The sequence below is a fragment of the Elephas maximus genome, chromosome 9 (assembly GCF_024166365.1).
Source record: "Elephas maximus indicus isolate mEleMax1 chromosome 9, mEleMax1 primary haplotype, whole genome shotgun sequence".
NCBI lineage: Eukaryota > Metazoa > Chordata > Mammalia > Proboscidea > Elephantidae > Elephas > Elephas maximus.
Window position 1 is genome coordinate 78,978,818 of NC_064827.1, and position 12,842 is coordinate 78,991,659.

A 12,842-nucleotide genomic window follows, 5' to 3' on the forward strand; every position below is an offset into this window, starting at 1 on the left:
ACACAGGCAGGAAGAGGCAGGGACAGGGGAAGCCAGGTGGACTTGGTTCCAGCCCCCATAGCTGCCAGTGGCTGGCTGAAACAGCTGAACCTCCGACTTCTCCGTGAGTGCCTAGCCCGAGGGTGGGGCAACTGTCCTGAGGAAGCTCACAGTGCTGGGCCAGACAGGGCTGAGCTTGACCCAGAAGACACAAGAAAGCAAGCCAGAGCTTAGGTGCATTTATTCCTGTACAAATCATTACAAAACCAAGTCTGGGGCAGTCACCAGCCCCCCACCCCAATGTGCAATGGTTGTCTGCTGACCTCCACCTCTGCCTGACCCTTCCACCTCCACGACCTCCTCCAGAAAGCCCTCCAAGTCTTCCTTTCCAGGCTCTGGAGGAACAGGGAGCAAATCCACTCTACTGAGCCCCAGCAATAAAGTGCCATTTGAAGGAGAGGGACAGAACACAGGCAACATGGCTCCTGGCTCCCTACAGCCATCCCAGGCCCAGGTGGGGAGACCCTTGAAGCCCCCAGCAGTCCCAGTGGCTCCATACAAAAGAACCACATGAAACCCAAGTTTGGCTGGGATCCCACTCTTCCTCAGCCCCAAAGGCCCCAAGTGGAGGGGCCTCACACTAGATGGTGAAAAGGAGGCCTGGCCCTTTAAGAGCCAAGCTAATGCCAGTGCGGCTGAGAAGACTAAGAAAACAGCTGAAGGTTTGTCCCATTCCTGTCAAAGAGTCCCCCAACCCTGGAGGAGCTTTCGTAAAAACACCCTGAAGTTTTCCAGAAGGAGATGGAGAAAGGAACCCCTGACTCCCAGGGAGCTGGGCCTCCCAGCAAGGGGTGGTGGCTGGAGAGGTCCGGGGGACAGATCCAAGGGTGGTCAGGTCAGTGGGGGAGGTGAAGAGGGGGTCTCAGACTCCACATAGAACCTGACATAGGCAGAAGGGTCCCCAGAGAAGGAGAGGGATTTTCCCAAGGTCCCGTGGCAGAGCCAAGACTCAGATTCAGGACTTCCATTTCTGGGACCTCCCCACAACCCCTACAAATTCTCCAGCTCAGCCTCTAGACAGCTCCTGTCCCCACACAATGTCTCTTTCTGGCACTGGGAGGTGAAGGAATCACATAAAGTTTCCAGCTTCTTGGGCTAAAAACCAAGTGGGGAGTGATCTGGGGGTCCATTCCTAGGGCTCTGAACCAAGGCCTCATGGGAAAGGGCATGTCCTTGGCCTAGATTGGCTAGAAATAGTCCCATACCCTGATTGACTATGCTCAAACCCTGACTGGACAGAATTACCTCCCTGACACCCTGATTAACCACATTGAATCCCAAATCCCTGATTGGCCAAGAGATATGACCAGGCCCTGACTGGCTAGAGGATAAATTCTCTTCAAGGCCCTGATTCTCCAGGAGACACTCTGGCCAGCGTTGACTGGCCAGGAGATGCTCCGTGGCTGAGCGGCTGAGCGGCAAGCCGCTTCTTTGTGTCCCTAGGCACGGTGGCCTAGGTCCAGGAAGGGTGGGAGAAGGTGATGCCATACAGCTGGGCCCAGGACGAGAAGACCCTCTTCTCAGTGATGAAGCGGTGGTGGTTGCCCTTGTGGCTGTGCTCATTCTGGATGTAGGTGACACACTCATCCGGCCCGTTGGGCTCATAGTAGTGGTAGGGCATGTGCTGCTGGCGGGGCCGCTGGCTAGGGCAGAGCAGATGGGGGCCATAAGGGCAGGGCGGGCACCAGGGGGACCCTTGCCCAGGGTAGGGCCTTGGCTTTCCTGATCTGCTCTAGGACCTCTGGGGGAAACCCTTGCCCCTCCTTTGGCCTCAGTTTCCCCATCTGTAAAATGGGTATAAAGTCGGCTAGGTTTGTGATCATCAGACTGCTTTTTTTTTTTTTTTAATGCAATGGAATCTTTTCCCTTCCCCGAGAGGGCTCCAGTGTGTGGTAGCATGGGGACTTTGGACTCTGGAGATTGGTCCCACCTCTCCTTAGGCCACTCACAAAACAGTCTCCTCCATTTTTCTCAGCTATGGAATAGGGAGAATAGGTTGCTGTGAGAAGTAAATGACTAATAAATGTAGCTATGCTTGGCACACAGTCAGCACTCACTAAAGAGTAGAGCTGTCACCTAATGGGCTTTTCATATAATAACAATAGTTACTGTTAATACACTTTAGCTAAGCTTGGGGTAGAAGAGCCCTTGTGGTGCAGTGGTTACAGCCTTGGAAGCCCTATGGGGCAGTTCTACCCTGTCCTAAACCTCAATACGGTTTTTTTTTTTTTTTAAAGCTTGGGGTGAAGGTCCATGAGGTACCCCCAGGAGCCTATATCTCTCCAGAACAGTTTGGATGTCATGCAATAGAGGCCCTTAAAGGCAGCCCCAGCCAAGGTTTCCAGGTTCCCCAGCTCCTCCTGCAGTCAGCGACTGGGCATTGTCCTGGGAGGGCACTGGCTAGAAGAGCTCACCTGCAGTAGTCAGGAGGGACCATGCCATAAACGTGCACATGGTCACACAACCCCACCGCAATCACCATGGTGAACCAGCCTGTGCTTAACCACGAATGGGACTTCTCCCTGGGGGCAGAGAAGGGTCATGATGAGGGCCATGCAGGCAGGGGTGAGAAGCATACAGGGAGGAATGGTCAACACCCAGAATTTTCTGGAACTCCTCCCACCCACCCACTGGAGCCCTCCTCCCTCTTCGGTTACCCCTAGTCTAGCCATCTTTTGGGAGCAGGGTATGCTAGTAGAGGGCTCACCTGGGCAGAGATGAGGGATGTGGGGAGAGCTACTCTGGGGGAAAGACTGGGAGCAGGGCATACTAGAAATAAGCTTTCCGGGGGAAACTGGTCAGAGCTGGGCAGGCTGGAAGTGACCATGACCAAAGACCATGCTGGAAGCAGCTGTACCCATGCGAGTTTCCCTAAGGAAGATTAATCAGAGAAGTCATGCTGGAAGTGACCACAAGTTCAGAGCAAAGCATAGAAGAAGTGGCCAAGACCCTAAAGTTGTGTTGTCCACAACAGCAGTCACTAGCCATATGTAGATACTGAGCCCTTGACCTGTGGCTGTGATGTCTTGCAAGTGTAAAATATATACTGGATTTCAAAGACAGTATGGAAAAAAAAGAATGTAAGACATGTCATTGATAATTTTTCTGATATTGGTTACACGCTGAACTGAAAATATTTTGGATACATTCAATCAAAGACGGTTCTTTGAAAAGTTAAAAAAAAAAAAAGATAAACTTCTCACAAGACTGACAAGGAAAAAGGGAGCAAAGACACAAATTACCAATATCAGAAATGAAAGAGGTGGTATCACCATAGACTAGGCAGACATTAAAAGGAAAATAAAATACCAGAAACAACTCTGCATTTGATAACTTAGATGAAACGGGCCAACTCCTTAAAACCACAAACTACCAAAACTCACCTAAGATGAAATAGATATCCTGAATAGCCTATATCTATTAAAGAAATTGAATTCATAGTTTAAAACCTTCTGAAAAAGAACTCTCCAGACCCAGATGGTTTCCCTGGCAGAGTCTACCAAACATTTAAAGACGAAATAACACCAATTCTACACAATGTCTTCCAGAAAATAGAAAACACTTCCCAATTCTGGGGCCAGCATTACTGTGATCCCAAAACCAGACAAAAAGAGTACCAAAAAAAAAAAAAAAAAAAAACCTGTAAACTAGTATCTCTCATAAACACAGACATGAAAATTCTCAACACATCAAACCCGGCAATCTATAAAAAGAACAATACACCACAACCAAGTAGAGTTTATTTTAGAAATATAAGGCCAATTCAATATTTGAATATCAATCACATAATCCACCATACTAACAGTCTTAAGAAAAACCACATTATCATATAGTTGATGAACAAAAAAAAATTTTTGATAAAATTCAATATCCAGTCATGATAAAAACTCTCAGCAAACTAAGAAAAGAAGGGAACTTCCCCAACCTGATAAAGGACAGCTATTAAAAACCCATGGCTAACATCAAATTCAAGGATGAAAGACTGAATGCCTTCCCCTTAATATTGGGAAAAAGCAAGGATGTCCACACACCACTTCCAATAAAATTCAACATGATATTGCAAATTCTAGCCGGTGCAATACAAGAAAAAGAAATAAAAGGCATGCAGATTGGAAAGAAAGAAAACCGTCCTTATTTGCATATACATGGTTAGCTGCAGAGAAAATGCCCAAAGAATCTACTGTATTTCTTGATACAAGCAATGAACAATTGGTAACCAAAAATTTAAAAAAGAAAAATTTTTCCATGGTTCCAAAAATTTTTTTAGTATTTACATCTAAACCTAATAAAATATGTACAGGATCTATAAACTGGGCATACGGAATTAAATAAAATATACTAAACTTAATTTCACCTGTTTCTTTTTAACTTTTCAATGTGGCTACTATAAAATTTTAGATGACATATATGGTTTGCATTGTCTTTCTGTTGGAAAGCACTGGCCTAGACTAAGGTACAATGCTGGAGAGCTTTCCTAGGGAGATTAGTCAGAGCAGGGCATGCTGGGAATAATGTATCCTTAGAATAGAACAGGCTGGGAAAAACTGTGTGCTTTGAGCAAGACATGTTCAGAACAGCCAAGACTTTAGATTAGGCATGCTATGGGGAGTTCTCCTAGAAAGATGCTAGGAGTGACTATGTAATCTTAGAGAACAGAGCATGCTGGGAACTCTTGTTTCTTCAGAGCAAGGCATGCCAAGAGGAAAGTTCTCTAAAGGAGGCTAGTCAGAGTAAGGCATGCTGTGTGCAGATCTGCCTTCAGATTATGACTTGCTGGGTGGATGCTCTCCTGTAGAGACTCATCAGGACAAGGGCCTGATGAGGTGAGCATGTCCTCAAACCAAAGCATGCTGGCAGGATGTCCTTCTGGGAAGACAAAGTCACACAGAGCACATTAGAAATGACCCATGCTAAGAGTTGGACATAATGATAACTGTCTTAGGAAACCTGACCAGAGGGTGGCAAGATGGGGTGACCACACCCTCATAGGAGTGCATGCTGGGAGCCAAGGCCCGCTGGGCAGAGTATGCTGAGAAGGAGCACAGGGCTGGCCAGAGGAGGCAGGTGGGAGGCTGGTACCTGTCCTTGCCCGTCTCACCCAGGAAGAGGTCATCAAACTGCTGCATGCGGGCGGGAGAGACGGCGTAGGCCTCCATGTTGGGGAACACCAGGCCTGCCCGCTGGATGATACGCACAAGGCTGCCCTGGGGCTTCTGCATCTTGCTTGGGGGGCCCCAGAAGATGAATATGGTTTCAGGGGTCCGGTTGACAAACTCCTGGGGCCTTCGCAGCACACGAAATACACTGGAGTGGGCCACCACACGGAAGGTGGTCTTGTTGCCCACATCAGCTGAGTAACCTGTGGTGGGTGCATCGTTCATGCGGATGGTACACTCAGCCCTCTCAATCTCAGGGCCCAGCTTGGTGCCCAGCAGGTGGCTGGAGCTGGTGACAATCACACATTGGTGGCACCGGGAGGGCAGCGTCTGAAGGACAAGGAAAGTAAACACCATCACAGCCACTCTATGCAGGGCCCTGTGCTCTGTACATTCAGGCCTCCAGGATACAGGGATTATGCCCATTTCAAAGCCAGAGAAATTGAAACCCATTCATTCAACATTCAATACATATTTATAAGAAGCTGGCTAATGGACAGGCTCTGTAGCAATGAACAAGACAGACCCAGCCCCTGCCCTCAAGAAGTTCACAATCAGGAAGAGAGGGAACAAGCAAAATAAAAAATAATGCCAGCTAGTGATACGTGCAAGGAAGAAAATAAAACAGGAACAGGGGATCAAGAGAGACTGGAGGGGGGCTGCTTTAGTGAGGCCATCCTGGGACACCTCTCTGAGCTGAGAACTAAGGGATGAAAAGGATCAGAGGGAAAGTATTCGAGGCAGAAAGATCAGCAAGTACAAAGCCTATGAAGTGGAAATGAACACAGTGTGGTGAGAACGAAAAGAAGCCCACTGGATTGGGAAAGTTACCAAGTAGGAGAAGAGGAGAGTAGTGCAGTGATGTCCCCTACGTCACATGGCAGAAGAGTGCAGGGCCAGGATTTGAACCCAGGTCATATGACTACAAAGCCCCAGTTTCAGCTTCAGCCCCAGTTTCCCAAACAGGACAACCTCCTAAAATGCACCTTGGACATTTCTGCATCACCCATAAGCAAGATGACCAAAAAAATCAAACCTGTTGCTATCGAGTTGATTCTGACTCATAGACACCACGTCATTATTAAGGAAAGGGTATGAAAGCCATTCTGGGGCTCTGTTTCCCCATTTCTGAAAGGAACAGGTTGGAACCACATGCACTTTGGCGCCTATTTTCTGCCATGTAATTCCTGTTCACCCTTCAGGGCTCAGTTCAAATGCCACCTCCCCAGAGAGCCTTCTCTGAGCCCTTCCTCCAAGACCCAGCAACAGATCACATGTACCTCAACTGAGGGCCTTTCCAGTTTTCCTAAGCTCCCCCATCAGGCTAGAAGCAGCCTCAAGGCAGATTCTGCCTCTTTCCCTTCCCTATCACCCATACTCAGGCTATTCCACTTTCTTCCTGAGTTCCGCCTTTCTTTATTCCCGTTTCAAGGGTTCTCAGGATAGAGAAAGTCTTAATCAGGTGCTAATCTGTCTCTACATACTTCCTAATGGGCCTTTTCCCAGTGAGGGTGTGTCTGCAGCCCGGGCTCAAGACTGTATATGCAAAGGTCCTGAGGAAAAACTGCCTGAGGGCCAGCGAAGGTGGGAGGGGAGAGAGGTAGGCAGGGTTAGGGAAGGCAGGGCTTGATAGAGATCTATGTTTGAGGCCAATTATTTTCTCTCTGACTCCAAAGAAACCAGCTGGGGCTTGGAAGCCTACGGGGTGAACACCAATCTGAGTTTCATGGCCCTCCAAGGTAAACAGAAGTCCCCAGGAATGACTTTTGGCCCCTCTATGCCTCCTTAGGAAACCCTGGTGGCGAAGTAGTGAGAGCTATGGCTGCTAACCAAAGTGTCACAAGTTTGAATCCACCAGGCGTTCCTTGGAAACCCTAAGGCAGTTCTACCCTGTCCTATAGGGTCGCTAAGAGTCGGAATTGACTTGATGCCAACAGGGGTGTGTGTGTATGTGTGTATACCTCCTTAAAGGAGCCCTGGTGGTGCAGTGGTTAAGTGCTTGACTGCTAATCAAAAGGTTGGCTGTTTTAGTTCACCAGCTTCTCCATGGGAGAAAGATGTGGCAGTCTGCTTCTTTCATATCCCTTGGAAACCCTATGGGACAGGTCTACTCTGTCCTATAGGGTCGTAATGAGTCAGAATCCACTCGATGGCAATGGGTACGAATGCCTCTTGAACTCAGCAGATGTTAGGGCAATAACATGTAAGCAATGAGAAAACTAGGATTTAAAAGGTTTTCCAGGGTTTAAACCACACCCAGAAAGAGCATGGGTGTGGTTGTTAACTCTAAGTGCAAGGCCAGCTCCTCCCCTCCCTTACTGTGTGGTCTTAGACCAGTAACTTCACTTCTCTGCGTCTTGATTTTACAATCTATTCAAGGAGATACTAATGCTGACTTCATAGGGTTGGTCTCAGGATTACTGATGATCATAGCGCCTGGCATACAGCAGATACTTGATAAAGAGCAGCTATTATTATTATTACTGTTTTTGCATTGTCGAGTACCCAAGTGCCCTGTCCCCAAGCCCTATGTGGACTCTCCAGCAGAGACAGAGATAAGTGAAAAACAGAGACACTTTTCCAAAGGGATTCTGCGTCAGGAAAGTGTAGAATATTTGTGCGAGGGGTGAGGTCTCGGAGAGAATTGAGGCCCAGACAGGATAGGGCAATTATCCAAGCAAAGGGCTGAGGTCACTGGAAGTCAAGGTCTCTGACTCCTGGGCTCCACCATTTCCTTTAGGAGGGATGGGGTGACAGAGAGAAGAGGGGGAGGGGGAGAGGGAGGGGAAGGAGGAACAGTGATGACGGGTGATGGGGAGGATCAGCCAACAGGCAGCTCCCAAGTGGGCTCCCCCAAAGTGGCTGGCCCTACCTTGTTGCCCAGAAGGGGAACGTAGCCATCGGTGATGCTCCACTTTTTGAGGTTGATGGGCCGGCGGCTGCGACCCCGCAGGGAGCCATAATGGAAGACCTCATTGGCACTGTTGGAGCTGTAGAGGATGAGGATGGTGATGAGGGCAAAGAGGATCACGAACACTACTGACCGCTGCTCCTAGAGAGGGGAGAGGTCAGTGAGGGCCCAGTCACATGCAGGCTGGCCACCCTACCTCCTTGAGCTAACTCATGTTCTTTACTCCCAGGCCAGCTCAGATACTACCTCCTCCAGGAAGGTCTCCTACAGCCCCCTGAGCAACCCCCACCATCACAGTGCCAATCACACTGCATATACATTGCCATTCTTTCCACCCATTTAAAATTCAGAGAGCTGGCTCAGCCTCATTCCCATCATATCCCAATGCCCATGGTAGGGCCTGCAGTCCAGTAGGTTCTCAGAGAGGGTTTGCTGGATTAGATTGGATGTGGGTGTCAGAAGGATCCCTCCATTTGCAACTGGGAGGATGCCTGGAGACAAGTGGTGCATCTGAGCGAGAGGATCCAGGTCTCTCCCAGACAGTAACTTTACATAAATGTTTATCATTCAATTAAACCAGGTGGGAAGTATTCTGGTCAGGAATTGAGCTACATGAATAGCAGAGTACCAATGTGCGGCTGTGGTGGCCAGGTAACAGGTGGGGTCCGAGGCTGGGATTTATTTGCCCAGGGTCTGCAAGGCTGGGCAAGACCCAGGACTCCTTCATCAAAGCTGGACCAGTGAAGCCTAGGCAGGCAAAGGTGGGGCCTGATACCAGAGAGAGGCAAGAGCTTGTCCAAGGCCACACAGCAGATCAGTGGTCCAGGTAGGGCTCAAACCTCAGCCTCCCAGGCATCAGCTGCTCCTTGGCAGGGAAGAGGGACTTGTGGTGGCCCAGGTCCCAGGTAGCTCCGAAGAAGCTGATTTTACAGAGAGAAGTGAGAGGCTCATATGGGGACAAGAAGTAGAGGCGGACTTACTTTCTTGCTACTCATCTCTCTCCGGCGTCTGCTGAGGGGTAGGGACCGGCGTCCTGCAGTTGGGCCAGGGGGCAGGGAAGAGGGGTCACACCTGCAAGCCACCAGAAGGTTATATGATTTGGGCATCCTTCCCTAGGCCCAGCTGGACAAAGGCTATAAGCCCTACAACCTCCCACTCTCCACCAGGTCTCCTGCCCACCCAGAACTTTAAGGCTCAGGGCCATACTCATTTGTAGCTGGAGCCACTTGAGGCCCAGGAAGGGCAGGGGCCAGCCTGAGGTCACATAGCCAAGCGGTGGCAGAGCCCTGTTTCTCCCTACCCCTTGTTCTCTCCTACTCTCCTCCCTGAGCAGGAGCTACCCGACACCCAGTCTCTCCTAATCAGCTGGCAGGCCTAAGGCTGGCTCCCCGGCTAGAGGCCCTACCTGCCCCATGCAGCAGGAGCCACCTCCCCCCTGCTCTAAACACTGTCTCAGTTTCCTGTGGTCTTAAAATTAAGTAACACTCCTCCTCCACATAGTTCCCCAAACTCCCTTCCTTTCACCCCTCCAGTTCTTCCATAAACTGTCCCCTCTGCCTGGAACACCCTTCCCTCTTGACTACTGCTCATCCTCCAGGCCTGGAGTGGGCCAGGACCTTTCCCTGGCTGCCCCCATAACTGTGTTCATCTGGGTCCTTGCCTCCTCTCCAGGCTGACAGCTCTCTGGGGGCACACGTGGCCCAGGTCCTCGCATTCTCCACTGTACCTCAGCACCCAGAGATGCACAGTGTGGGAGTATCAGTGAATGAGTGAATTCATTAACCCCTAAAATCTTGGTCCTTAACAGCATGGGGACTCACTTCTGAGAGACCTGGTTCTAGTCCCAGCTCCATCACTGACTAGTTGGGTGACTCAGGCAGGTCACTTGCTTCCCTATCCCCAGACTCCTCTTGGATGGCTGTAATCACTGCCCGCCCCCGCCCCACGGGACTCAGCAAAACAGTGCAATCGTGGGCTGCTGGTTTCTTCCTGCCCTTGGCCTCTGCTGTAAGGCGACAAGCCCAGCTCTACCCCTCACTCCCCAAACCGCCCTCTGCAGTACAGAGCTTCTCTCCAGGCCTCAGTTTCCTCACCTGTATAAGGGAATAAGGAGCCCTGGTGGCACAGTGGTTAACCGGTTCCAACCCACCAGCCGCTCTGTGGGAGAAGGATGTGGCAATCTGCTTCCGTAAAGACTACAGCCTTGGAAACGCTATGGGGCAGTTCTACTCTGACCTATAGGGTCGCTAAGAACTGGAATTGGGTTTTGGTTTAATAAAGGGAGTGTGTGTCCAGCCTACCTCCAACAGATTCAGAGGGTAGTGAGGGAGGGAGAGTGTGCAGAGGGAGAAACTGGGGGCCGGGGCCCCCCAGCTCCACACTACCTCCGGAGGCCCCTCTGCACAACCACTGTCTCCGCCCCCTGACCTAGCGGCTGTTTACTCCTACACAGCCACGGGAAATAACCTGGGAACCTCAGGCGAAAACAGGTTTCCCACACACGCCACTCCTGATTGGTTCGCCATGGCTCCGCCCACTACCCAACTCCGCCCCTCTCCGCGGGTGCCCCCCTCCCCCCACGGCCAGCACCACGTTTCTCCAGGGCTGGTCCCTCACAGGCAGCCAGGGAGTCCCCGGGGCTTTTCGTCCCGGATTCTCACCCGAACCGCAGATTCAGTGACGTCCTGCCCAGACTCCGCGGTACAGATCAGGAAACTGAGGTTCATCAGAAGGGAGGAGGGGATTGTCCCTGGGCTCAAAGCCCATGGGGCAAAAGCCAGCCAGATGCCCAGGGTCGCCCACATCAGCCCTGAGCCTTTGACATTCAAGGCCTTCACTGTCTAGTTACCTTTCTGAGCTGAGTCTCCCCCTCACTACCCTCTCCTGCCAATGCCTCATGCTCCAGACACACTACAGCACTCCAGTTCCCAAAACCATCCCCCACTTTCCCACCTTTGCCTGAGCAGTGCCCTCAGCCCGGACCACCGTCCCCCTGGTCAGCCCCGTCACAATCCTGCTCTGATAAGGCCATGGTCAGCACAGCTTCTCAGGTGCGAGCTCGAATCCCGGTTCTACCACTTACTGGCTGGGGGGCCTCGGGCAAGCCATGTGACCTCTCTGAGCCTCAGTTTCCTCATCTGTGAAATGGGAATAATAAGAGTAGGTAACTCACAATGTTGTCGGAAGGATTCAAGCCATCTGGGAGAGGGGGCCAGTTCTCTCTGATGTGGCAAGAGATGCACAGGGCTTGAAGGGGCTCAGCCAGTGCCAGTGCTGTTAGTCTTGCTGTTACTCATTGTTCAAGGCCTGGCTCTCCAGGAGTTGTGCCAGGTCAGCACCCACCCCCGACCCAGCCCAGCGACTTTCCCTATTATCACGGAACGTGTGCTGGAAGCATGCTAAGCATCATACACGCACTGAATACTTGGGGGCAACGGCCCGAGGTAGAGAAGCGGTTCTCACTCCCCGTGAGACTAAGGTTTACAGAAGCAGAGCGGGAGGGCCGCCCAGAAAGGCGCAGACCGCCTGGGTAGTGGAGCCTTCTTTAGACACTTGTTTACAGGAAGAGGCCCAGGGCCGAGACCGACGGAGTCTCCCTCACGATCCCCCAGGCTAGAGCGAGCCAGAGGCCACCTCGCGCGTGACAGCACCTGGCCAAGCACTGGGGGACAGGCTTGTTGGGGAGCGACTTGCTCAGGGCGGTGAGGTGGCAGTCCAGAGAGCTGCGCCAGGAGCGTGCATTCAGCCCCAAGGCTGGGCGCACAGGCTGAACCCGCGGGCTGAAGGTGGGGGCTACAGTCCGCCTCAGTTTGGGGGCTTCGCCTTTCCCAGACCGAGGAGCCATCCCGTAGGCCGCGACGCCCCCCATGAGCAGCCTAGGAGGAGGGTTCCAGTAATAAGGGGGAGGGGGACTCAGAATCCCGAGATGATGGGGGGCACTGAGGCCATGAGTCCACTTGGGAGAGGGGCTCACCCCTGAAGCCTCCTCAAGCAGACTCTCTCCCCAGCTCCCCTCCCTGCCGGAGCCCTAGCCCCAGCTGGGAAGAAAAGGGAGGCAAGTCGGCAGCAGGGTCCAAGAGCTCTAACGGGGTAGTCAGGGGCAGAGGGCCCAGCAAGCCCCGCGACAGCCCTTGGGCGCGAGGATGGTGATCTCAGGGCGCCGATACCAAAGGCAAGAGAATCGGGGTAGACCTCGGGCCACGCCATCAACCCCCATCTACAGCGACCCCCCACCTACCCTCCCTGGGCGTAGGCGGCACCCCACTCCAGCTGCCCGCCCCGCGCAGAGCCGGCTCACCTCCCCCGGAGAGCGCCCGGCCCCCCGCCGCCCCCGAGCCCCCTCACATGGCGCCGGGAGCCGAGAGCCGGGGTCCGCTCTCCGCAGGCCGCCCAGGCCCCGCCGCAGCCCCAGCCCGCTGGGTCCTAGTGCCGCCGTTCATCGCCCGGGCCCAGGCCTGGGAAGTGGGCGGAGCCACGGGGGGCAACGGGTGGTTCCGCGCCCGGACGGCGCTCTAGGGGAAGGGTGAGCGGCAAGTGACCCGGGTCCCAGGGCTTCGTGATTTACCCCTCGGTGCATCCCGTGGTAAGAACAAAAATGATAATTTTCCGAGCCCTTTAGTGTGAGTCAGGCCCAGCTCTGTCTCGCGGAATGATCCCAACCACGGATGGGGAAACTGAGTCCAGAGCATACCGACCCACCCAGGGCCTCCAGCTCCCTGCCCAGCGCCCTGCACCCA

The 12,842-nt window shown here is 52.4% G+C and overlaps 1 protein-coding gene across 24 annotated transcripts; it reads right to left on the minus strand.

Moving 5' to 3' along the window:
- Positions 1-203: 203 nt before the first annotated feature.
- Positions 204-12,545, minus strand: ST6GALNAC6 (ST6 N-acetylgalactosaminide alpha-2,6-sialyltransferase 6). Of its 24 annotated transcripts, none has more exons than XM_049897142.1 (9): positions 12,404-12,536; positions 11,189-11,243; positions 10,767-10,821; positions 10,200-10,263; positions 9,087-9,177; positions 8,068-8,247; positions 5,119-5,525; positions 2,454-2,561; positions 204-1,678 (listed from the first exon to the last, which is right to left on the minus strand). In XM_049897142.1, exons 5-9 carry the CDS (start codon positions 9,099-9,101, stop codon positions 1,135-1,137), a joined length of 1,254 nt encoding a protein of 417 aa, XP_049753099.1. In that variant the 5' UTR covers positions 9,102-9,177; positions 10,200-10,263; positions 10,767-10,821; positions 11,189-11,243; positions 12,404-12,536; the 3' UTR covers positions 204-1,134. The 24 variants fall into 24 exon arrangements, with proteins under 24 accessions (XP_049753099.1, XP_049753095.1, XP_049753093.1 ...); XM_049897138.1 differs by having other exon boundaries at positions 10,200-10,359; XM_049897136.1 differs by having other exon boundaries at positions 11,059-11,243.
- Positions 12,546-12,842: the final 297 nt, after the last annotated feature.

Excerpts from the sequence above, each read along its gene's own strand:
- ST6GALNAC6 (XM_049897130.1), bottom strand. The coding sequence starts at position 11,243 with ATGAGGAAACTGAGGCTCAGAGAGGTCACATGGCTTGCCCGAGGCCCC. Across the intron at positions 5,526-8,067 it reads TTCCCCTTCTGGGCAACAAG|ACGCTGCCCTCCCGGTGCCA; the intron begins GTAGGGCCAGCC and ends CTTGTCCTTCAG. Across the intron at positions 1,679-2,453 it reads GTCCCTCCTGACTACTGCAG|CGGCCCCGCCAGCAGCACAT; the intron begins GTGAGCTCTTCT and ends TGCCCTAGCCAG.